The following is a 27,511-nucleotide window of genomic DNA, read 5'->3' as shown; positions in this document are numbered from 1 at the left end:
GAAATGCCACTTTTCCTGTTAATTTCTCTGCATCATGTTTGGAGATGGTGTTTGGAAATTTTGGGAGATAATAAGAGAACTGAATGGTTCATGGCCAAGGACAGTGAGAGAATTTTTGTGCAATGCCAGTGGACAAATCAGCAGAACTTCCAAAGCTGATTCATCTGGGTTTATGGTTTACATCTTTCACTTTCTGATCTCACAACTGATATATTTTTTCTTGTTTCATAACCTCCATCTAAATATCTATCAGGGAAATTTAATAACTGGTGAATATGAAACAAGTGTCTACAATTCACAATACAATTTACGCAGTCATTTATTCACTGTTTGGGTCATCTTGAGAATGTTCAACTACAATAATATCGTAGAAATAGGGTTCCTGAATTAATGAGATACATAATCCCATAACAACTGAAGCATACCTTCTTTAATCTATGTGAAATGGTGGCAGAGTGCATATTGGCTGGTTATTGCCTGGGCTTTCCCAGGTTTCTTTAGATCAGTATTTATTACTATCACAAGAAAGGGGATGGTCATCCTTTTCTTCATGTAATACAGAGCATCCTTAGAACAGAAATCAAAATTATGTAAGTGATTTTTGCATAAGCAGAACTCAGATTGTTATTCCAGCTGGATTTCTACTAAAGGCTGAAGTCACAAAGAGGAACCATGTGGAAAACCAAACCTCTCCCTCTCTCTCTCCCTCTCTCTCTCTCTCTCTCTCTCTCTCTCTCTCTCTCTATATATATATATATATATATATATTTTATACAATTTGTCTTTGAGGTATATTTACAAAAGATAGAAGAAAATTGAAGAAATTTAGAAGAAATTTCTTACTAGAAGAAAATCTGAGCAAAAGTGGTCCTCTCAGTTTCAGCTAAACAATACAGGAATATTCTAAAAGAAGTGTAAGCCTCATTTCAGAAAACCACTTCATTAATATTGAAAGCTGATTCATAATTTTTATTTCTTTTCTTAGTATACAGTTTAGAAGGCCCATTTACTGTTTTTTCAAATTAAGTGCTGAAATTATAAAATATTATGCATTTTCAAACCTGTTCTGAAAAACTTCAATTTACTTTGAGTATATCCAGAAAAAAAATGCTTTTAAAACAAAACTTTATTTTCTAGTAGTTGTCACTTAAAGGAAGCACAACTATGTACCAACAATGTCATAGCACAGGGTCACTCAAAAATAAATTTACAAATAAGTTCTTTATCCATATTAAAGCTCATTTCCCCTCTTATTATCTCAACAGATCTTGTCAATTGATTATTTTTGCAGATATTTTCCCAACTTAGCTTTCTGAGATAGATACTGACTTTTTATAGCAATTTCCATTACAGTAGTTTTATTGCATAAATGATCAACTGACACAAATATTTCAGCACTTTGAGAGACTGAAGTTCTTAGTAACACTGCAGTGCCTTTTAGTATCTCAAGGGATAATTTATCATATATTTGCACATAAATGTATATAACATTTGTGTCTGTCGTAGTAGAACTGTTACCAGAAAGGATTGTACTGGCAGTATTCACTTTCCCATAATTCTCTTTGATGGTGTAAAGAGCAGAACATGTCAACCTCACTTAGTTCCTTCCACTTCAAGAATCCCAACCCAGACGTGATTCTGAGGGAAAGTCTTAACAAGCTGTGTGTGCATGACACGTTTTCAAGAACAGCAGTTACAGTTTCAGTAACTGTCTATTGGCGCTGTGGATGATGTACCACATAACACTCAGAAAGACATAAGGCAGTGACGCCTCAGATGTTGTTTGTATGCTACCAAAAGTACTGGTTTGAAGAGGGTAGCACAAAATATCATGTTTTGTTTTCAAAGGATTCATCACCAGGTGTGACACATAAAATAAAAGGTCCCAATGAAGTGATGTTATTGTAGTGGTAAGGTGAAGACTTACCAAACCCTTTTAAAAATCTCTGCATTTTGGTTTCTGAAGATGTTTCTACCATACTTCTTTATATTTTGAAGACCTTTGCTGCTATGAGAGACTGAAGAGTAGGGTTTTGAATTGCAAGTGCTAATGTGCAGGCTTAATATTTGGTGTGAAGATCTGACTGAGAGATATAAAATGCCTTTTCTTTCCAGTGAAGGTAATCAGCTCTGTGGCACTGAAGTTCTGTAGAGGTTGAATTTTCAGCTAGAGCAGATTCTCATGACAGAGATCAATAAAAAAGAATGGAAAGGGATGGAAGATATTCTGCAAACTGAATAAATGAATAACGATCTGTCAAGGTGAAAGAGGGCAGCTAGTCCTTTAACAGTTTCCATGTGAGGTGGTTTTGGTATAATTCCACTGGAATCAAAACCCAAGTTATTCACAGCTGTGTATCTTCAAAAACCTTATCTTATTGAAGATACTGCAGTGTGATGAAATTGACATTTGAGACACAAGAACATTCAGAAATTTATTTCTTTCTCAGCAAGACTTAAAATATTGAATGTGATGAGGGTTATTTAAGGCATCAGTTCATTTCAAGTATATGAAAGATTACTTTTGGGGGTACATGTGTGGCCTCCTAGAAATTTAAGAACAGGTCAACAGTGTCAGAGTGTAATATTGTTTTCCCATAACATCAGAGACATCAAAAGCTTCCTGTAGGATTGTCCTGAAGGCTCATTGCTTCTCAGTGAGTCTGAGAAAGGTTCATTCTCAAAGTCTGTTGAGTCTCAGCTTAGTGGAAGTTTATGACTTATGATGCTTAGATTCATCACTTACTCTAAATTGTTAAGTGTGCAGAGGGTTGATATTTCCTGTTTGCAAAAGGATTATTCCTTTGGAAACCTCAGTGTATGCTGGAGGCTCTGATTTCTTGCTTCAGGAAACAGCAGCCAAAGGTGCTGGTGGCAAAAAGCTAACCAGGCTGAATACTAAAGTTTTATTCTCATAAATAATGAATTGTTTCTTAGCTACTGTTCTGGATGTACCCCTACAAGACACTGGGTTTTGCTGGATGACACAGAATGCAATTCAAAACTGGTGAAGAACGCAAAGGCTTTGTAGTGTCCACAAGTTTTTCAGTGATGACCAAAATGGCCACAGTTGTTGTGTGCTTGAATTTGAAACCAGATATATTTTTTCAAAGACTGTGGCTTCACAGCCTTGGACAGATGTCTGTGTGTGTAAGTTTCTTTTAAAAGTGTTGTCTGCTCAGAAGAGAGGTTAAGTCACTTGAGTAGGGAATGCTGAGGGCATACTTAACCCAGCTGCTTAAAGGGATGATTCCCAGTGTCCAAATTATATGACACTTTAAATGAAAGACCTAAGTGAACACTCCCAGTTGCCTCTTGAGACTTTTCTTTCTTTTGCACCAGTGAGTTTTTTAAGTTGGTGGGTCATGATGTCCCCCTGGCCACAATGACCTTTTACCCAGTCAGAGCTGATTCAGCACAGTTGCTGCTTTGGCTTTCCTTGCAGTCCATAAATTCTGTATTCTTTGTGTCCAATATCAGTGATGTGTTCTTCAGTTTTTTTTTAACCTCCCCCTGCATCTGAGGTAACACCCGGAAAATAGAACGACCTTTATCTTATCCCCAGTTCCTGCTGTGGGGTCTTCTCTTACAGTCCAGGTTCTGGGTATGCCTGGAAGGATGTTTGGGTGGGCCTAGGTGTTCATTGGTGGTCACAGATGCCATCTGTCCCATAACTTGGGGTGGTATTTGTTTGACCAGTGGTATGTGTACAAGCAGTTGCTTCCTTACACAGTTTCCCATAGGAAGAATTTTTTCCTGGATGCATTAACCAGGATGAGCTAACGAGACTTCACCTCTGTGAGGCCTGGGGTTCACGCCATCCTGTTGCTGCATTCTGTTCTTACCTCATGGCAAAGTCCTTCTGTGGGCTGAGCAGTGTTCAACAGAGGCAACCATGCTCTTCAACTTCTTGCAATTCCAAAAACAGAAGCAAGGCAAAATACATAGAAAAAGAACAATAAGACACTAAATTGCTTAGATAGATGTATCTGTATCTCAGGTAGATACATGTAAATGTGCTTATATTCAACAGCTTGAAGTTATACACTAACCACAGTAGAGGACCTGTTTCACTTCCATGAGTAGTTTAAGGCATACTTTTCATAGTTTTAAAGGTCACGATAATTGAAGGAGTTACAGTCAAAGAAGTGGGATATCATTTCTAAAATTACATTTGCTCAGCTTTCAAGCAAATACTAATTTTATAATCTGTTCTTATATCTCTTTGGACTCTATAGGACCTTAAGTATTTTACTTACCAAGTTTAATACTTTCAATGGTCTTTAATTGGAATCTGCAATAGATCTTCACAAAAACAAGGTGGTTTTATTTCTTCCCACCCCTAAGGAAAACGAACTAAAACTGAAGGTAGGAGGTATCTTCCTCAAACTAGAGGAAGATACTAATGGAAATTTTAAGTTCTACTGAACAAAGTAATGAATCAGTTGAAAATTGAATGAACTTAATTGTTCTTCCTGACCAAAATGACCCTTTGCAGGCATTTTAAAGCTTTCTGTTTCAAGCACGTCTTGTGCATACTAAAACTGGTATGTTGAACTTTTGAGGTAAAGAATTAAGAAGTCTTTCTTGTTTGCTGTCATATGTCAGAAGGAATGTTTTGCTGCTCCCTGGGGGGCTCAGCTGTGCCTTGCCCTGGAGTCACTGGAGCCGCTGGCACCACCTGGGGCAGGGTGGGGCAGAGCTGGCACAGCCCCGGCTCCACGCAGGGAATGCCCGGCAGAGCCCCCAGTGCTGCCACTGCCACTGCCCAGGCACCTGCTCTATATATGATAACATGCTTAGCTCATGTATATTAAAACAGCTTTTTATTATTTCTTTATCCATGTGTCAATAGTTCTCAGTATTGCAGAATTACATGCTATGTTCATACTTAACCTGCTGTGAGTGCTTCACAAATACCACTTTCAAAACAATGTGGGTGTTTCACTTCATGTGTTTCCAAGTCTATCCATCTAATTGCTTTCAAGTGCTTCACCCTTGTGCAAATACTTTGCAAGTCTACTCATAAACTAATGCAAATATGAGTAGGGACAAGTAGCTGAATATTTTTTCCTCCTCTTCTGTCAAGTGAATGGAAACTACTTGTCTAATGTTATTGATTGCTTCGAGGTAGCATGATAAACGAAAAACACTGGGAATGTATGAATCTTAGAACCACAGAATCTCCTGAGCTGGAAGGAACCCACAAGGATTGAGTTCAACTCCTGGCCCTGCACAGAACCCCAAAAATCACACCCTCCTGAGCTGGAAGGAACCCACAAGGATTGAGTTCAACTCCTGGCCTTGCACAGAACCCCAAAAATCACACTATGTGCTTGAGTGCATTGTCCAATCTTTCTTGAATTCTGGCAGGCTAGCTTTACCTAAATAATTTAATGAAAACTATCTAGTTTTGATGGAAGAATGAATAATATTATTTGACTTTTCCATTTTTCTTTTTTTTTTTTTTTTTTTTTTTTTTTTTTTTTTTTTTTTTTTTTTTTTTTTTTAAATCAGATGCAGATGACCTTTTAAATATCCTGTATATACATATAGCAAGTAAGATCTGGGAGTAATACTGTGGAAAAATTGGTGACTTGCAACAAAATGCCCATGAGGGAGAGAGTTCTAAGAAGTTAAAAGTTGATGTTTACCCTTTTAAAATATCTTCCTGCACGAAGGTTTTCCTTATATTTATGAGTGGTTTTGTCTTTCAAGATAATTAAAATAAGCTGAAGCAAAAAGACTGTAATGGTAAGTTCTTCCAAAGTCTCTAATACCTTTTGTTTTGAGGCAGTAAGTATCTGAAGTCCCTGAAGACAGAGTAGGATTTGCTTGCAGGAGTAAATTAACATCATTGTCCAACTCATCAGTGTTACTTTCTCAAACAGTTATTTCTGATTCCTGAGTTTTTCCAATAGCTGTTTACTTCATAGCATTAAAGGAGGACAGGACCACTGAGGGAAAAAATTATCCTTATATTTTACAATATTTTGGTCTATAGTAATTTTTAACATATAACCCTAGATGAGTTCCTATCTCTTAAAACCTAAGAACAGAAGCTGTCTTGTTTTAGTTTCAAAGATGAAATTCACAGACCACCCAAATACTTGAAAGGCAGGTACAAAGGTACCTTACACATCTGAACACAGAGCTTAGAAAATTATTAGTGAATGTTAGGAGGCTTGGTGTTCTAAAAAGGCATGCATAAACAGATTTATGCAAAGAGCTAGGTGGAAAATATGCACTGAACAAAGAAAGATAGTGTTCTGGGATATTCATGGTATTGTAGTTTTTAAAACTAAGAAGTTACTCAGATGACTGGGAGTGCAAAATTTGAGTGGGAAAAGACTGCATGCTTGCAAGAACATGTAGCAGCTGAAGAAAACCTTGGTGCTCAACAGCAATTCTTCTCATCTCTTCTGTTTCCCTTATCAAGCTTGTAGAAAAGCCTTGCTTCTTCATATTGGCTGTGCCTTTCATCTGTTTCCTAGATCTATGGTGTAAAGTCCAGTTATGCTACCTGGATGTAGAATTATTGTCTTACACAAAATGCAAACCTATACCAAATTAACTTTTCTGGTGACATTTTCATTTAGTAGTGTAGATTCTCTCCCTGCCTCTGAAATTATATTCCTTCAGTCCTGCCTTTCCTTTCATACTTGCCTAAGTATGTATCTCAAAGCAGTTAGGGGGGAAGACATAAGCAAACTAAACTTATTCTTGTCATAAAGTTAGGAGTAATCACACTATCCTTCACTGCCAGTGGTTGGGTAATCTGAGGCTTTTTTGAGATTCCTGTTGGGTTTTTTGTTTGTTTGGTTTTTGGTTTTTTTTTTTTTTGTTGTTGTTTTTTAGGGGGGGTTTTTTTGTTTGTTTTTTGTTTGTTTTTTGTTTTTGTTTATTTGTTGAGAATGCTTGTACTTTCTTAATAATTCTCAAGCAAATGACATTTATTAACACAACAAGAAACAGAAGTTGGAATGATGATTTGGAATATTTCTGGTTGAAATTTTTTTGGCAAAAAGAAGCACAAGGACAAACAAACAGAAACCCGCAGAAAAACCTACTTTGTAAAAAAGTTTGGAAGATGCATGATGCATTAGAGATGATAATATGGGATACTTTGTCTCTTCCACACTAAAGAACAGCTGAGAAAAGACACAGCTACTCTTTCCAACCATTTGGTTTAGAATCTGGTTTATGTTACAAAAACACTTTTCTTGATTTTATTCCTAAAATGTTTTAATAGTTTTCTTAGTAATTATATGTAATTTAGAAGTACATATGTTACAATATAGGAATTAATAGAATAAATTACACTTGATATGCAGAGACATGAAGTAGTAATACAGAGCTCTTCTTTCTATATTAAGAACTCCATTTTCTAATGACAGCATTTGCATATCCATTTTGATATATGACATTTTCTGTGAAGTGTGCATAAATTCAAATTTCTGAGTCTCCTTGTTGATGATTGTAAATTCCATTATAAATGGTATCTTTAGGAATTAGAAATATTAAGGAATATTTAGGAATTAAGAAATATTATTTTAGAGTGAATATAATAATTAACAACTATTAATACCTTGGCAATCTTCAATAGAAATTATCTATTTTAGTACTAAATTATTAAAATTACATGGATATTTTAAGTTTTGGCAGTGAGAAGATTGATTAATGCAACTCTGTGAGAGGTGAAGAAAATGGGGGGAGAAAAAGAGTGTTATATTTTTTCATTTTTGTTTTAACCAGTAGGAATTTAAAGAAATGCCATGAAAATCCATTTTGAAAAAGGAAACAGGAAAAATAGATAGAGTAAGGCAGTGTTCCAAGCCACGTTACTAAAATTTAAGAAAAGTTTTAATGAAGTGAAAGTACTTGTGAAAAGTGAAATTAATGAGGCAAGTAAGAATATATGAGCTTCAGGAGAGGCCACTTGGGTACAGCCATACAGCAAATAAATACATCTATGAGGAGACAGAAAAAAGCATAACTTCTGTTAATTTATATATTTTTTTAAAATTTAAATCTTTTACAATACACTTTTGTACTTTTAAAATGCCTGTCCCTTGTGAGAACTACTATGCAGAAATACAGCCACATTTTTACACATTTTTGCTACTGAAGATGCCACAGAGGACTTAGAAATACCTCTAGCAATCAACAGGATGTTTTAGGTCATTCAAAAAGGATAGTGAGACTGCTGTATAAATAATACAGTTATAAGGAAACTGCTTAATTACCTATTTAGTTAGGTTGGGCTATGTGACAGACCATTCTCTATGTGTCAGGAGTGGCATGTTGTCTATGAAAAGCCAAGTAAAATAAATGGAATAGCTAGAGGACTGCTGATGGCTGTGACACTGGAAAGAGCTGCATAGGATTAATCAAGGCTTGTAATTTAAGAATAATGGAAGAGATTTCAGTAATACTGATACATTTCCTATGAAAGGATAATAACGTGCTATAGAAAACAAAGTCATTAAAGGAATAAGGAATACTATTTCACGTGCCATGTACAATTCTGTGTATCATAAAAGAGAATTAAGAAGTTTTCTAGGGATAGTTTAGAATTCTTTTTACTATCGAAAGAAGAAAGTAGGAGCAAATAATACACAGGGCAAGAGCTAAAGTTTCACGGAAATGAACTAATTCTGGGGAAAATAAAAAAGAGAATGTAAAGGATTTCTTTTGTTCTATAGACAAAACATAGAACCCCACACAAAGAAAATGAAACACCAGCAGCATAAGTAATACAGTGTACTTTATTTGTAATTAGGAAAAGGGAGATTAAGTAAAGGGTGCTTTTGATGTCAGGAAATGTCACAGAAGCTTTATGGAAATACTGGCTAGGCCTGTCAGCTGATTACCAGAGTTCACATCAGTTAGAAATCATTTTTCATCAGTGAGTGCTATAGTCCACAGAACACATATTTTGAAACCAGCAATTAACATTGCAAGGGAGAATAATTACTATGGAATACAGTTCATAATTTGTATAACTCAAGATCACGATGACCTTTTTGTCCCCAGTAAAAACTGGGGCTGATGATGCTGTCCTTTTGTATACACCGTAACATGCAATTCTCTGTATGATTTGTGCAAAGACGTACACCCAAAGCTGGTTATTTTGATATTTGCCTACAAGGTGTCTACAAGGAGCCATTGTGGATAAATCTTCAAACTGATTCCAGGAACTTAGTATGCTAGAATTCCACTCTTAAATGCTTGTATGGTAAAACATGAGGTGTGGGTAATAAACACAATGAGTTAAAGACCTGCTTGCAGCTGCAGTACTCTGATTTTGTTGGGAACATGGATATTTGGTGGAATGACTTGCTTGACTGAAGCACTGAAATGGAGGGATACATCCTTCTTTAGGAAGGATGGGAAGGGAAGACAAAGGGAGGGAGGTGCCTATATGTGACAGAGCAGCTAGAGCACATGCAGCTCTGCTTGGGGATGGGAGAGGAGCCAAAGGAGAGTTTATGGATTAGGATTAAAGGGAGGTCAGGCAAAGGTGACATTATAATGGGTGCTTGCTATAGTCCACTTGGCCAAGAAGAACAAGTGGATGAGGCTGCCTAGAAACAGATTGAAGTGGCCTCACATTCACAGCAGGCCAAGAGAGGTGATCCTTCCTCTCTGCTCCATGGGAAGGCCATGCCTGGAGTGCCGTGCCCAGTTCTAGGCATCCCAGCACAAGAGATGGACACACTGGAGAGAGTACAGCAAAAGTGCTTAAGGCACTGGAGCATCTCGCATATGAGGAGAGGCTGAGGGAGGAGCAGCTCTTTGCACCAGAGGAGAGAAAGCTCAGGGAGATCTTGTCAATGTACACAAACACCTGAGGGGAGGGGACAGGAGAACAGAGCCAGGCTCTTTCCTGAGATGCTCAATGACAGGACCAGAGGCAATGGGCACAAACCAAAAAGTAAGAGGTTCCTCTGAACATCAGGAAATGCTTTTGTCCTGTGAGGGTGATAGCACTGGCACAGTCATTCAATGCAATGCAATGTAATTTTATGTAATGATTTAAATTTCAACTACTTTATTTAGTAACTGGTATGTACATAGGGTTTTTCTTGAGAGTAGTGTCCCCTAGAATAACAGATTTCATAATTTACTAAAAGAAAAGGCAAACTTGACGGAAAAATAAAAATGTGAGTTGCATTTAAGAGTTTATACATATTCCATCTCTCTTTTATCACTGATCCTCATTTAGTGCCTTGCCTACCTGTTTAGGTTTATAAGATTTCTCTCCTGGATATATAGTCCCACTGATTCCACTATGATATAAATGAGGTCAGGATTGATACGGGACGTCTTTATCCCTCATTGTTTTAGTTGCCATGATTAAATATAGTATCAATTCAGACTCATCAGAAGTCTCCTGAAACATACAAAAACTTATGTCATTTCTCTCTCTTCCCTTCCTTAGGATTGAATTTAACAATAAAACTCTATTATTGTGGACATCATTGCTTTGTAGGTTATTAAAATGGTTTTAATTCCTTAATTTTGATATACAGTCTCCACTTAAGTTGACATTTTGCACTTCCTGGGATGACAGACATTGTTATTAATTTCTGTGTCATAAATACAGAGCATACATGAAGAGAAAAAACATATATCACAATGGTAGAAAAACTTCAAAGCTCTTACCAATTGACATGTTACAGTGATTTTAGATGGAAACAAAGACAATCTTGTGTAACGTGTTTTTAAATGGCCTCCAGCAGTAGGCAAAATAAACCAAGCATCAATATTTTAAATGTGTTTTGTTTTTGTTTTAAAAAAATACAGTACTTTATACATATCCTGCAAATTACACATTAGGATATGAAAAAAACCCTAACCATTATTTGGTTATTTTGTTAATAACTAGGTTATTTTGTTAAGAACTAGGTTTATAACAATGGTTATTTTTTTAATAACTAGGCTACTTTAGGAAAACGCATATGAGCATATATATAACAAAATAATTCTTGCTTACAAATAACCCCAAACCTACAATTGGTTATTACGATCACTCTGTTGTGATTAATGCAGAGAGCATAGGAAGTGACTTTTCCTTTAAAAATCCCTCAACCTAAACAGACAAACCCCTATGTTTTAAAATACATGAAGCTATTGTCAATTCAGTGAAAGCAAAATATGTGCTGTTTCTGCATATTTGCCTTCCTAGACTGTTCCTTGGTGGAATAGAGAGATTGTTTTGGAAGCTATTTATTCCTTTATACAATATTTAGTACCGATTTTTATTTTAGTCAAAAAACATAGCACATAAAAAGCATGGATATTAAAAAAATCTCTAACCAAGTCTGAGGAAAATCTTACCAGATATTTTTTTATTCTGAGACCACAGGACAATGTACAGAGACTACTTGCAGAAGTAGGAATGTAGGCTTGTGCCATATGGATTTCAGTAGGAGGGGAGCCAAACAATGTTTCTGTGTTCAGTCCAGTGTTTTAATGAATGGGGACCCGAACAACTGCCGTGGGTCAGGACTCTTCTTCTTCTCTTTAACACAAGAATTCCCTTCTGCTTACTCATACCCAGACATGTATTGGAGGTGCCAGGAAGTAAGGGCACTTCAGGTCTACTGGCACTTTTCTGCTTTCTGTCTTTACCTCATGTACAGATTTTATTTGTTACATGAAAATTGGAAGACAATATGCATATTGGCTTATGCAAGAACTTTTTGGTGTATGAAATTTAATTAGACTCTCAGCTCAGTGATTTTGTGTCTTCTGAAGTGTAAGCTACAACAACCTAATGAAGCCAAAACTTTCTTGTTCTAACTCTCTGAACATCAGCTAAAGACCTTGGCTTGAGGAGGGAGATTGGGTATTGGCATATTGACTTACTGAATCTGTGAAAGACCTTTTGCTGCTGCTCATATGATGTGTCTTAAAAAAAAAAATCCAGCCTTTCTCACCTGAAATCCTAGAATATTTTGTCAGTGACATGACTATTTACTTTCTCTGGAGTTGACTCTTATCTTAAAAATAATCTACAGTAAGAGGAAAAAGATACAAATCTAGTGATGAAAAAATATGATTGTTGTATGGTTATTTTCTGTAAATTGAGAATCTTCAAGATTATATCATCAATGAAAATTGTAGAGAGCTGTGAAAAATTATAATTCTATCTTTGTGATAGGTAGTATTTCACTCAGAGATGTGGAAAGATGCTAAAAAGTATATTGATTTTGATTTACGTCTTACCATTTTAAAACATTGTTAAGAACAAACAAAAACTTTGGACATCAAGGAACTACTGTGAAATTTATCAATAAAAATGGTGGAAAATATTTTTTATCTTTCCTTTTGATAATGAATCAAGTTAAGCAAACACAGTCTGAAAACAGTCTTCACTGCAGACTGGAGTTTTTCATTTCCATTTCCTGCAAAAGAATTTCAGAGTACTCCTCATCTTACATTACTTGTTGTGCTTCCACTTTAGTTTGCTCATCCCTTATATTTCCCAGTTTCACGAAGCATTCTTTTTTAAATCTTTTTCCTTTCTGCCCATCTCCTCTTAAACAATACAAAATAGCACAGTCCTGGCAAACTGACAGTATAACTGAGTGAAATAATTTAATGTGTGACATGTCTGAATAAAACTTAGCGCAAATTACAGAATCACTGAAAAGAGTTGCTTAAAATGTTACCTTTTGTACACATTTAAATAAGTTAACTTCTTTGGTGAGTAAAATGTGTCTTAAAGGCATGACTGCTACATCTGTCAGCTGTGAGAATACTGCTTGGGATGTGAGCTGCTCTGAAAATCTTTAACAGTAAGTGCAGCTAATGTTAAACAACTGCATCATTTAATAGTTCAGTTCATGATGCTTAAACTAAATATCTCCATTGTGGGAATTCTGTATCAATTATTTTCTGGTGACTTCATGTCAGATCTGCCCACTGTTTTAATTGTTTTAAGAGACACAGTCATTATTATTCAACTAAGTATCCAGTCAAGTTGCTAATATTAAATGTGCACTAGAACACTGAATGAAATGGCAAATGCTTCTATGGTGTATTTTGGCTTCACATTGCTAATATAATTATTTATAAAAAAAGCTAATGCATTACAATTTGCCCTGAAATTTATCCTCAGAATTAGGAGACACTCTGGACTTACTAGTATAAAATCTGAAAGATAGAGTAATTTGAGATTGTACTGAGGTCTCATTGTTCCTATGATGCCAGTATTAATTTGAAATATTGACACATTGCTGAAGAAAACAGAAAAAAATTTGCTGCACTATAAAATTAAAAATGGCTATTCTAAAGTAAGAGAGTAAGAGTCCATTTAGTAAGTTAATATTAAAATAGTCTGTCATTTTGCAAAGAATACAAAAACTTTAAACTGTATTGGAAAGTGTCCTATACATTTTAGTGTACTAAATTAAGATTAAAAATAACTTGAACTGCATTAATGCCTATAGTAAGTTTTATAACTAGAGGGAAGTTTCTTAATGCACTCATATCTGGTGTCTAGTTATTTGAATACCAATCACTGAAAAAATCACAGACTTCTGAATCAGAAATTCAAATAGAAAAATGTGTGACAAATCTTAAAGTCTTTATCTGTCATTGTCATAAATCATTTTGAATTCCAGAAGTAGCTTGTATGATAAAATAGATCTGACTAGCCCAATCTTCTCTCTGGTTTTCACTGTAGCATCTTGTCACTTTTTGGTGAAAATAGGATTAACACTTTGTATGCTATTAGAAAAAAAATCCACCTACTTTATGCTCATTTTGGGAGATTTCAGAATTGCATGGATTTCATGGGGGAAGATGGGGAGAAATCCCAAAATCCTGAGTGTGCAGGTTTGATTTGAATCATTGGATGTTAATTAACATGGATTTCCTGTGTTGGAATTTTTTGAAGCTGAATTATTATGTTGTTCAACTAAAGTCTTCCAAAAGTATTTTTACAAAGGTCTTTTACAGATCTGAAAAGTTATTGAGCTGAATTTGATTGGAGCACCTTTTCATGTGTTCATTTTATTTTTGGTTGCATTTTCTCTAAAGAAGGATGTAATATGTTCATTAATTCTGTGTTTTTCCCACAAATGAAGAAAAAGTAAATCTGTTCATAAAACCTGATTTTGTGTCCATCTTGGATTGGTAATTCTGTTTCATTTTTAAGTATTCACAAAACAATCCATTGTGTGGCCCTCTGTAAATAGTATCTTCTGTTTAACAAGATCTTCCTTTTTTATTTATATGAAATCCTTCTGGATTAAAAAGGTCATTCAACCAATTTAGATAGAAGATATGCAAAAATGTCTTCCATGGTAATTGCACTTACTGTATGATGAAACAGGGCTATATAAAATAACACCAACTGACATTCTGATTTCCTATGAAGTGAGAAAAATTATGCATAAAATAGGTATACCAGTGCAGCTGAAAAAGGGAAGTATTTCTGTGGAAGAACAGCAAGAAATTCAGGAGTTTGCAAAATATCAGTGAAAGATATGAAAACAAAACCACATCTTCACAGCTGATCATTTTGTGCAATGAAATTGCTAAATGAAACAGATGTCTTTCCATTTCTTAGCTTGGCTGACATGAATCACAGATGCCCATTAGCTAAAATAACTATAGGAAACACTTTATGCTAAAAGTAGCAGGGAAATATTTTACAGAACATTTTTTTAGTATTTGAGTAAAATGAAAAAAACTCTGCAGCACTCATTGACAAACTGCTTATGCATTTCAGAGTTGGGTAATGATTCACTGTACAGAGCTGTGAAGCACCTTGGGCAGTCTTTAGTCTCCTTGATTCCTCTAGTAACACCCGGATTGAATTAAAAACTAAAAAAAAAAAAAAAAAAGGAAGGTATTATTTTTTGTTGTTTATCTGTACTACACATTTTCACCCCTTGAATTATGTCTGGAAGACTTGCTCATTTTATCTATAGCTTTGTGTTTCCTGATCACCCAAAAAGACCTGAAAGGTTATTCTGAATTTGAAGTTTTTCTACCATAACTCTAGACTCTTATGTATATACATGTAATTTAAATTGGATTATCAAACAAAAGGCATTATTAATATTTTTTTTAAGAGAAGAAAGTGTTGTAGCTTAAAGTGTTCATCTAACTATGTAGGTTGGTATTCCTTTTAATCATGTTACTGTGAAGTGCAACTCTCAGCTCCCTGCAGGTCTTTATGTAGATATCTCAAAGTCCTATATTCAGCTCCCTTTCCAGACTTTTGGTTAATATATGTGGGGAAAAACAAACAAACAAACAAACTAAAAATCCCCAAACCACACAAACAAAAAGAACCACACAAATAGGAAGTTTGGATTTGGCAAAGGTAATAGGTTAATAATTTTGTGGGCATAAAAACCATTTTCAAATCACCTTACTAGGATTTGCACATAGCTGTGGGAGAGGCAATGGAAAATGATCAACAATGATAGTACCTTACATATGAGACAAATAGCTATGTTAAAAGATCTTTACATGCTAAATTGGATCTAAATATACTTGTTCAAAAGCTTCATTTTTTTAGCGCAGGGATTTTCTTAGTTTTCTGATTTAGTTTTCTTCACCCCACTGTTCAGGCTTCAAGTGCCAGGCAATATTTTAAGGCACTAGAATATGATTATTAGGATTGATAAATTATTTTACAAGTTCCTGGCATGGTTTTCCTAATATCACTCTCCAAAACAATTTTTATGCATCATCTGCATGTTAAATTTGGCCAGATGCTCTTGCTGGGAGCTGTTTGCATGGAGTTATTCTGTTCTGGAGATACTGTGTTAGAATGGATTTTGCCAGGCTGCTTTCTGGTTTCTGAGTCCAAGGACAGGCACTTCAGCACCAATACACTATTGTAAACTTTTTCAAGAATTAATAATACCAGACCTGGGTTTGGAAAGCATCTGGGAAAAGTGCAATGTGCTCATTTAAACATACCATTCAAACAGGACCTTATTTTATATTTCTGTCACAGGTCTAAGGAGGAGCAGGCTCTTATCATGCTCTTCATCATTCTGCTATGAAAATATTTCATAGAGTGGTCATGGACCAGCACTGAGTTCCTAGGACCAAAATGTTTTTGAAATGAAATTATATTCTAGGAAGACATGGAAAAGAAAACACTCAAGGACTACTTACACTAGGTGACCTTTTAAAATAGAACACAGCTTGGAAGATACTGTCGAGTCCCTTAAAAAGAAGGGTGAAAGGGTTAATTGGAGGCATGAAAGGTCACTATTTTTATGGGCCATCAGGGGAGGAGCATGAGGAATTAAAGTTCACTTTAAAAATTTGTTCCTCAAAAGAGGTGTGAGAACGGCTTGCAACCTTCAGTTTGAAGTCATCAAGAGTAACAAAAGTCAAAGAAAGAAAAATATTATTTGCAAAGGATTTTTCTTAACATCTACCTTCATACTCTTTATGTTTGGTGGACATTCATATTTTTGTATTTGTTGTAGAATGAAAAGAAACAGTAAGAAAGTACTCACTTTGTAAAGTAAACATGCACATGTGTAGTGTAAGCAAAGTTTAATAGGTCTAAACACTTTAATGTAGAAAATCAAAGTTCAGAACATGATAGTATTCAAATTTCTACCATGAAGGCTTTCATCCAAGATGCCTGGTGAGTTTTGTCTGTTCCACATATATCAAGTCTGTGGGAAATATTCAGTGTTTGAAAATTTTTCACAACATAGAAGTCTACTGTTTGGCTTTGGTTTATCCCACCATTCCACTCTATATATTTGGTTTCAGCACAAAAGACAGGAAAAGACAAATGACAAATTCAAAACCAGAATAATTAAATATTTTTATTTTTATTACTTGAAACATGCTATGAAAGACAATACAAGAGCATCATAGATGAAAAAGAGGAATATTTTCATGGCTGCATAGCAAGGGGGGTGTTTATACTATCCTACATGTATAACATTTTTTATTACCTGAAATAGGGGCTTAAATTAACAAAAACTCTTCACATGACTAAATATAATCTTCCTGTGGATCTAATTGATGCTGTTATTACATGTGCAAATAACTATTTTAGAAGGAAAAAAAATGCACCAGTTCTTTAACTGGAATATTCTGATATTTCTTGAGTGTGATTTAAAAAAAATGTATTTGCACTTCAGTTTTTTAATAAGAGCTTCTACTTTATTTGATCATTCTGCTGAACTCAAAACTAAGTGTACTAAAAAGAATATATTTCATGGTGAAAATAAATATGAATGCCAGATTCTTTCAGTTAATTATGGAATCAATGAGATTGGAAGGACCTTTCCAACAAGGTGTTTAGAGAAATTATCCTAAATGTATCCAAAGATCAAATAAGCCGTCATCCACATTACTGTGCTGAACAGCAAAGCATAATTGAATAATTTTTCATGTAAAGGCAGTCAGGACTGCAAGTTATATATGTGAAGTTAAGCTTTATACAACTTAAATAATACTGAATGCTTAATAAATGTGGGTGGTTTTCCTTTAGTCTATTTGCATTAGTTGATGGAGTGCAAGTGATAATGACTTGAAATGAAATGTTCCCCAGTCTGGGAGAAGTATAAATAATAGAAATTTTTTTTTAAAAATATTATTTCATGATACCAGTGTTTCTGTTTTCCTTAATTGTCTTGTATTTAGCCATGTTCTTTATCTGCTTGGTGAATTTACAACTAGCACAGAAGTTGTGAATTTTTAATAGGATCTCTTCAATAAAAGAAAAGGTCAATATTAACATAAAAATCTTCTTTAAGAATGTGGTGCAGAGGTTTCTTAGCAGAGAACAGGTGTTGCTGCAAAAGCAAAATCTTCCAGAACAGCCAAATTGAAAGATTCTTGGAGCTAAGTTAGGAAACTGGCTGTCAGTCAGTGGTGAATAAAAATTACTTTCTTAATGGTATCAATCACATATGTTGCACACAGAGTAACTTAAAATATAATAATGATATTTACAAACAACGATTCTTTTCATTGCTTCTAAACAAAATATTGTTTTCTTCCATTTCAGCTTCATTCTGACCAGGATAAAGGAGATGGATCCCTAAAATACATTTTGTCAGGAGATGGGGCTGGTACTCTTTTTATAATTGATGAGAAAACGGGAGATATTCATGCAACTCGGAGAATTGACAGGGAAGAGAAAGCATTTTACACCCTGCGTGCCCAAGCTATCAATAGAAGAACTTTGAGACCAGTGGAACCTGAGTCTGAGTTTGTCATCAAGATCCATGACATCAACGACAATGAACCAACATTTCCAGAAGAAGTTTACACTGCTAGTGTTCCTGAAATGTCAGTAGTAGGTGAGTTCTCTGTACTGAGGCACAAATGCCTTTTCTTCATTACTTGACAGATTATTTCCCCGTCTTTTCAAAAGTCAGTCGTGCAGAATTCTACCTGATGAGTTAAGTATTTTTCATTTTGACATATTTGTTCAAATACTGAAATGGCATTCAGAACCAGATTTTAATGATCTGTTTAAAGATCTGTTTCTACTTGGAATATCCAAATTATTAGCTTTACAGTTCTTTGGAATATAAATATTATAGATAGTAGGCAATGGTGAATCATCCTCCTCCTTAGGAACTGTTAGAATAAGGTGACTAAATTAGCCTGTTGAAAGCTCAATATTTTTTTTCTTTCATTTTCACTGGAAGTTCCCAGAGGTGATAAACACTGAATGGAGAGCTGTCTCCACTCCCTCTGTGGGTGAGGAGAATTATATATTGACTCATGCATGTTGATGCACTGTCTGAAGGTATTCGCCCTCTTTTTTTCTTTTCTTTCACTTTTTTACTGTATAGACAAATCCTCTTGTGCTTTCACTTCCTCCCTTAACTCCATCCACGAGTGACACCTTCATGAATGTTAAACAGCTGTTTGAGTTAATCTTTCTTCTCTTTGCAATGTATTTTCAGTTCCTATCTTAACTACAAAGTTGTGGCCTGGATCATGCCAGCTGTTGAATTTTATAACCAATAACATTTTGGAATATGAGCTATTATTGATATTAGCACATACAATTCACTAAGAACAATTTTTAAAAAATTAAAAAATATTATGTTTCTGTTTAAAATTAGTATTAATTAATTTATTGTATAAGTGTAGCTACTATAATATTAAATTCTAAACAATCAGAAAACAAACAATGCATTCAATATAATTTTAGGCTACTCTTACCATTTTAATCACTTCTACTGCCTGAATAGGTCAAACAGGTATTTTAGATTACTAAATTAGCCTGTTGAGATGATAAGTTTTTAAGACATTTTATATATACAGGTGTGGATGATTTAGTATTTAATTTCCAGGACCTTGGAAAATGCTAAAAGAGAAAAAAAAGACATAATTATTGAAAGAGAATGGCCTCAGCAAATCTGTGCAGCAATGTATGGAAGCATAATACTAATAGCTTTTTGTTCTTAATATTTCAATCTGTTTTCAGTTTATGATTTAATCAGTTTTTTAAAATTCCAGCATTCAGCAAGTGGTTTTTATTGTAAAGGAAAATAAATTTTAAAAAGAAAGATAATGAAATCTGACAGATGATTGTGTAGGCCTGTACTGAAATCTCATCAAATCAGCCCACATAAAGAGGAGAACTGAAAAGTCTTCCACCTTTACTGTTCCAAAATCTAACAAATTGTACTACCAGTTTACTAATGTACTGGTCAGTTTTCTAAATTTCCATAAACATATACAGCTTTAGGCAGAGCATCTTGAAAGGGCATCCTGAAAGAACATTTCTGGAGCTTTTTCTAGAGAAGAATTTGGCAAGATTACAGGAGGGCTGAAAAAGTATGTCTCAGAGTTTCAACTTTATTTCTCATGTTCTTTCTGTAAATTCCAAAATGCATTGTTTAAAACATGATTGGAAAAATACAAGAAAATTACTTAGTGTTTTCATTAAATATTATGCTATTATATAATACTAAGTTATAAGCTATTGTTTCTTCATTTCATCAGTCTCAATTCCATAAATAACTTTTTTTCTTTAAGTATTCTCAAACATTCATGGCATTATTTCAATGGTTCTGAAGTATTCAGATTGCAAGGTTCCAGTGTATCTGTACAGCTGCATATAGATAATAAAATTTTGAAACTGCAAAATGTCAGCATTAAAATGACAAAAAATGAGATAACATGATAAAAAAAAATTAGAAAACAATAATTTTTAGAAAAACAAAGAGCAACAAAAACAGCAACTTGGGCCTACTTAGTGTGTTAACCTTGTATCTCACATAAATAGCTGTCCTGAAACAAATGGACTTCATTTTGACAATAAAATTATAATAATTAGGAGAATTATAACTCAGTTCAAATCTATCATGTTCCTGGATTTTAAAAATGCAGTCATTCAGCTGCTAGAGTGACTGTCTATCTGACAGGTAGCATTTCTTCTAGCTTTATTCCTTTTAGTTTTATGTCTGCTCCCTAGAGGTTTATATTCATCTGTGGTTCATGAGAGAATGATGTGATTTTATAAAGTATTCATCAAAGTTGATTCATTTCTTCATAACGCTAATTTAATTCTCCAACTTAAAAAAATCTACTCAGTAATCTGAAAACTAAAGGCTAAGTGAAGAAGGTGAGAAATCTAAAAGAATAAGCTGCATAACACTTTTGAGAAAATATGGAATTAATCAGAAATTGTGAAGTCATTATGTTAAAACTCTTCACATTTTGGTACACCAATAATATATTATCACATCATTACTACAGAATATTTTTAAATTAGTGTTTTTTTCTGGCATCATACAGTTCAAGAATTTTTAGTACAGCAACTTATATGAGAAATTTATGAAAAAAGGAACAATTACATTTTTTATTACAATTTCACTTCCCCATTCAAAGGAAAACAGGAAGAAATTCCTACATTTCTCTATTTTTCCCTCTCTGGATTATTTTTTTTGCTTATAGTATTGTGAGCAGCTCATTACTTGCCCAGTACTGTTGGCCATGGGCTAAGAAATTGTCAGGCTTGATGTAAGGAATGCAGATAGAAATTGCAGTCTTGGATGTAATTACACAGTCTGTTGAGTGTCCCCTGTAGTAGTCACTTCTGTGAGAAAGTAGAAACAGTAAATTTTTCTATAAGTGTCTGCAAACATTAAGAGGAGCTTATGATACTAATATTTTCACAGTGATGGGTACCAGAAAGAGAAATTACAAATCTAAATTACTATGGCCCTTACCTGAACAGAGATGAGTTATATGTTTCTGTAAAAGGTATGGTACTATCAGGACTGTAATATTTTAATTGTCTAACCCAGGATAGTCAGCATGGTGCGGCACTATGCTATATATTGGTAGTCTGAGAAAGAGAGATATTGCTGGAACCACACCCTGCTTTTCCTGGGTCAGACCTGCCAAGCAGACAGAACACCATGTGAAGGATTCCCTATCCTCACTCTGTTCCACTTCACTGAATGCCGTGACTTCAGGGATCGGGGAGAACGGTGACAAGTTCCTGCCCAGTCCTGCAGGTGCATCTGTTCCATGACTACCTTGCTGTCACAGGTGCCCTTGCAGGGGAGGTGCTGATCTCCCCTCTCTGCTGATTTGCAATAGGACACAAGAAAATGGAATGGAACTGTGTCAAGGGAAGCTCTAATTAGACATTAGGAAAAGGTTCTTAATCAAGAGATTGGTCAGTCACTGGAGCAGGCTCCCCAGGAAAGTGTCAGAGTGTCTCTTGAATGCTTCTCTTAGTCATATGGTTGAGTTGAGAAGAAGGAAGTTGGACTTGATGACCCTTATGGGTCCTTTCCAACCCAGTATATGATATGATTCCATGGTAGAATTTTCCACCAAAAATACATCTATATTTTTAGAGAATGATGGGTCCTTTCCAACCCAGTATATGATATGATTCCATGGTAGAATTTTCGATAAAAATACATCGATATTTAAATGCACTCCTTGCACTCCTGCTACTATTGGTACATCCAAGTTCAATAGCTGACTATCAATCAGGTGTGAAAGCTGGACCACTAGACAGACACATAAACATACCCAAACAGTGTTTTTTTAAGATATCCGTTTATTCAAACCAACTGCACTGAGAAAGATCTTTATATATAAAAGTAGGATTGGTGAGTGGCAATAGGAAAATGGGGTGAAAAGAAGAATAAAATACATGCCACTTTCACTATCAAAGGTGAAAGAAAACCTTGTGCACATAGATAGTGCAGATAGAGATCAGATGTGATGCCTCTTATTGGAGGACACAACACTGGAACAATTCTCTTTGTTCATTGTTTCCAGTTCCTGTGGAAGTTGTCATAATCTTTTATATGTATTTTCACCACACAAGTGATGTTTAACAGATAGTAAATATTTACTCTTTTTTTTCCTTGTTATACTTTAAATCCGTATCAGTCTTTAATATGACTACTAACTTACAACTTGTACCTGTGCCTTGTATTTATGTTATGCTGTGACTGTGTTCTCAAAACCTTGGCCGTCACCTGGTGACTGGATTCTCTGTCCTGGTGCTGAATATCAATGTTTCAAATGGGCTTAATCTTATCTCTACTTTAAGAAGTCAAAAAACCCCCAAAAGTCAATTATTCTGCAGTTTTGCCACTGTGTTGTCTACTTCTACACATCTGTACTGCAGCTACAATGGCGAGGTGTTCATATGAACCTTGTATGCACTTATCTGGATCCCAGAAAGAAGACAAACATGGTATCACATCATACAAAGAAAAGAATGAAATGCTTATATACCAAATACTTGAAGTGATTGAAATCTGTGCACCCTTGGAGTACAGGGTTTGCTCCATCCTGAAGTTCCCTGTACTAGAAGGAATAATATGGTGATCAGGATGTCAGAAAAAACACTATTTAGTCTTTATCTACTCCATATGCCTCCATCCATAAACCTTATCAAGTCATGATGTAGCCATACACCAGCCTCTTTCAGGCCACAACAGCAGTTTTGATTTCTTCCTCCGGCTGTGGTACTAACCAGACAGACACCAGAGGATATGGCTATTTCTGTTATCAAATAGAGTGTCTTGACAAAGGCCCATAAATTCTCTGTTGTCTTGTTCCTCTTTCTTTTGTTGCTTATTAAACATTGAAAAGGCAGACATAAATGGGCCAACTTCAGGATCTCGCAGCTGGGTCGATATCCGAGAAGACAACTTACTCTCCTGAAGTCTTTGTGCTGATTACTGGATTTTCATCTTCTTTCACTTTTTCCTTTCCTTACTTTCAGAGTTTGTGACCCAGAATATTCTTATGATTTTTATGACAGTTTTCTGCTCTGTACATCATATTTTTTACCTATCTCTTTCTGCTCATTTGGAGATTTCTTTTCAGAACTGCAGATAGTCTATTTTCCTCTAGATGGATTTTCCTGTGGATTTTGCCTATTAGTGTATTTTAGAAAAGTTTTCAGAACTTTCTATTTGGATCTCTTTTTATATATTTATGTATCTTCACAGCCTATATATTCTATAATCATTCCTTATCCTTATTGCATCTTGTAACTTTTCTGCTTCTAAATTAGGGATATCAATATATGATTCAGAAGACGTAACCTCCTTTTGCCTTTAGATGTGATGTACAGAGTGCCCTGTTGGTCTGTCATATCTACCTCTTGTTATATATTTTTCTTTCTCTTTAGACAGCAGTAAGAGCTGCTTAACTTTTTACCTTGTCTTCTTCTATACTGGCTCATTAGTGCTATTCACCAGTTCCCAATGCTTATCCTCTCTTCCATGGGATTCATCTTACAACACTTCCTTCTGGTTTCCTACTAACAAAGATATTTCAAAATCTTTTTTTCATATAAAGTTCTCTCAACAAACCCTTTTGCATCTTCTGACTTAGGACATTTCAAAAACCCAAATGAGGAATTTTTTGATTTTTTTTACAGAGTTTTATTTCACTCTGCACACAAATCCTGCCATTAGGAGATGAATCAAAAAGTTTAAAAAAACCCCAAAAACAAAACAAAAACCCACCAAGCTAAAACATTATTTTTCCTTAAAAAGGAAATCTTAAAATAATTGACATTACCCACTCCTGTGTTTGTTTGCAACTTATTGTTTTCTAAGTTACAGGACTACCTTATAGTCCAAGATCTTTCTGACATTGAGGTCTCTTAACACGCAGCCCTTTTCAGTTCTTTTCTGTATTTTGCAGCTTGAAATAGATTATTTCAGAGGAAAACACGTGCCATTATCTCTGGGGAAAATAGGTGTCATTATTTCCTGTCTTTTCCACTAAAAAGATCAGAAAATTTCTATTAATTTGGCTTGTTATTTGTATGGATAATTTACTGTAGAGGGTACTTGCTCTAGTTAAGTATCACATAACTCAGCTGGGAGTAAAGAAAATAAAACCTAAGTTTAGAATCCAGCTCTACAGTGGATATTTTGTGGATTCCTTTTCCTAGATAATTATTTCCAGTGGTTTTGATCTAATATGTATGCATCATAAATGAATTGTGAGGTCAAAGTCATTAATACTTGTATTGTGCTTGAAGATGCTTGCAGAAAACAGCAGCAAGGGCCAAATATATTAATTACTGTTATAGTCCTAGACTCTAGGGAAAGTCAAACACCACAATTAAAGTTATGTTAAAATATGCCTTCTGAGAACTACAATAATCTGACAAAAGACTGTTTGTTTCTGGGCCAAGTTTACCACTGTTGAATTCTACTTCATGGTATGTAAAATAGGCAATTATGCAAGCAGAAAATAACAGAATTCACTGGTGTGTTACTAATAACATAGATGGTGCCTTATTCATAGATTCATAGTATGGCTACAGTTGGAAAGGACCTTAAAAGTCTTCTAGGTCCAACCCCCCTGCCATGGTAGGGATGTCACCTACTGACCTCATTGTTCAGAACCCCATCCATCCAGGCCTTGAACGCTGCCAAGGATGGGACAGCTAAAGCTTCTCTGGGAAAGCTGTTCCAATGCCTCACCACCCTCACAGTAAATTTGTTCTTTATATCTAATCTAAACCTAATCTCTTTCAGTTTGAAGCACTTCCCCCTTGTCCTATTACATGCCCTTGTAACGTGTTCATCTCCCTCTCTCCTGTATGTAATCACTGCCTCCTTTATGCACTGATAAAGAGTTCGGTTTAGGCTTTAAATTCTGAAGGTCAAAGACCAGCTTCATCAGAAGCAACGTGTGACTATGTAAAGGACAGAGCAAGATCTAAACCAAGTGATGATCATTAAGTGATCCCTACACTGTAGTTTTTAAGTCCTGGCATAACTGATCATCTTCAATGCCTTTGGATTTCTGGTCCAGGTTTCAAACCAAAACAAACAATTCATTTGTTTTACTGAGCATCAATGGTCTTCAGTGTACTGAAGCAAAGAAAAACCAGCTGGTGCCTTGACAGCTGATGTGCAGAATGTAATTGATACACTGATAGCACTACTCCTGTTCACTCCTTGATGTGGCTTCTGTCAGGTTTTTAAAGGAATTGCTGATCCCCCTGTGGAAGCCTAGGGAGCACATCTATTTTCCTCTCATAGCAAGGGCTGAGATCAAAGGGGAGTTCTGCATCCTGAATAGCACTTGGAAGTGTAGTAGTGCCCTTGCACTTCTCCTCCCAGGTACCTGACCCATAAAAGCCAAAGAGCTGAGGTAACATTAAAAAGTAAAGTTCAGCCTTACTGCATTTGGGTAATAGAGTGTACATTGTCCTGATCGTAACCCACCAATTGCACAGTGTGATAGTGATGAAATTAAGGAGCAAAAGTCTCTTTTCACAGACTTTAAAGGGAATAAGTACAAGTCTACACTTTCCAGAAGTTTCTGATTTTTTTTCAGAAGTTCCAGAGGTTTTTTTGGGGGTGTATGTATGCAGCCATGTTTGTTCCAGCTGGAGAGAAGCATAGATGATATAATTTGCTCTGTTTCATGTGCATGTGCACTGAGAGTATTAATTAATATATTCATTATGACACCCAAATAAGAAAATAGTAACTGTTAGATACATCTTATTGCATTTAAAATTTAATTTTTCAAAATATATTTTAAATTTATTAAACATTTACTTCAGTTTCCTTCCAAATTATTCTTCAAAATTGATTTTCCTTGTATTTTTAAACTAAAATGGAAGTCTCATACAATTGACCTATTTATAAATATGTCTAGTTTCACAAAAGAAGGAAATGTGAAAACTATAAAAAAGAAATTATTCAGTTACATGTAATACAGACAAAGTATTTTCATGTATTTACAATGTAGAAGTTTCTGATTAACATATCAGGCTCTTGTGACAGATGTCTTGATTATGACTGTTCTCTGTTGTTATGGATATGAAATGGAAGAGTTGTAAACTTTACTTGCACAATTCCATGTTGGTCAGTGTACTCAGTGGCTTGGGGGTTTTTTGCCTTTTTTTAACGTGCAGCACTTCAGTTATTGAACATGATTTGTCCTGTCCTTCTTTTACACAACTGCTACTTCAGGTAAGGTATTCTTTAGGAACAAGTACACATTCTAGTACTGCAGTTTCTCTATAGTAGTAGGATGGTCTGAAAGCGCATTTCAGAATCAAGACAACACTGTTCAGAACTTAAATATATTAAACAGAAAGACCTATTCACCTTTTAGCAGAATAGTTATATAGACATATATCTACACATGGAGTTCAGCGTGGCTGAAGACATGAGACATTTGTGAATGATAGAGACAAAGCTTTTAGAACAGACCTATCATCCCCATATTCTTATTTTTGAAAAAAAGTTCAGATTTTCGCATTCAGCCATATTCTAGATGGTTACCAAAACAATCTTTAATACAATAGAAAGTTATTTTCTCTTAATTTCTTTATACTTGTATAGCAATTTTTATCTTTTAAATTTTATTTTATGTTTGAGTCTTTTGTCTGTTCATGATTCTTTCCAATTCATGATTCACACCATTTTAATAGGAATATTATAACCAGGAATATGCCCATTTTGCCTTCTTAATGAGAAGCCAGTACTTTTAGGGACTCACTGAAACAAGTATTTCGATTCTCTAGCAGTTGAAAACTGAACATTTCAGAGAACTAATCTCTGTTTCAACAGTTAGGCACATGCGCATTCCCTTGATATTGGTGCTAGGATTGAACAATTTACTTGTAAAAAGCGGGTTTGTTGTCCTGACCTAAAATCCCAAATAAATGGAGAAACACCATTTACTTTTACTTGTTTTTCTATGTATGTTAGAGTAACTATGTAATATAGACAGACAATGCAGATAATGCAAGGGAGTAAATAGTTGTGCCAAGGGTCCTGGATATACAGGTGACTTTTTTCATATTTGGTAGGGAAAATAATTTTGAAAGAATTAGGATAAAAGGAGAAACAAGTTTTGAAGTCTTCTCATCCTCAGATTAGCCCGTGGCTGGCCAGTCATGTGCTTGTGATGATTGTTTTTCCTTTTTTTTTTTTTTCCAATTTTTTCCTATATACTTAAAATAGTGTCTGCACTTTATGGATGAACAATAGGGGGATCTTTGTTCATACTTTGT

At 35.0% G+C, this 27,511-nt stretch overlaps 1 protein-coding gene across 1 annotated transcript in view; it reads left to right on the top strand.

Annotated features, from left to right (window-relative positions):
• Positions 1-27,511, top strand: part of CDH10 (cadherin 10) — a 54,987-nt gene that overhangs the window by 3,016 nt on the left and 24,460 nt on the right. The window contains exon 2 of the mRNA XM_041475890.1: positions 18,017-18,311. Within this exon, the coding sequence (XP_041331824.1) occupies positions 18,017-18,311 (295 nt within the window). The remainder of the gene's footprint in view (positions 1-18,016; positions 18,312-27,511) is intronic.

This window comes from Pyrgilauda ruficollis, unplaced genomic scaffold (genome assembly GCF_017590135.1).
Source record: "Pyrgilauda ruficollis isolate IOZ18807 unplaced genomic scaffold, ASM1759013v1 scaffold37, whole genome shotgun sequence".
Lineage (NCBI taxonomy): Eukaryota > Metazoa > Chordata > Aves > Passeriformes > Passeridae > Pyrgilauda > Pyrgilauda ruficollis.
This window is presented reverse-complemented; position numbering and strand designations above follow the sequence as displayed.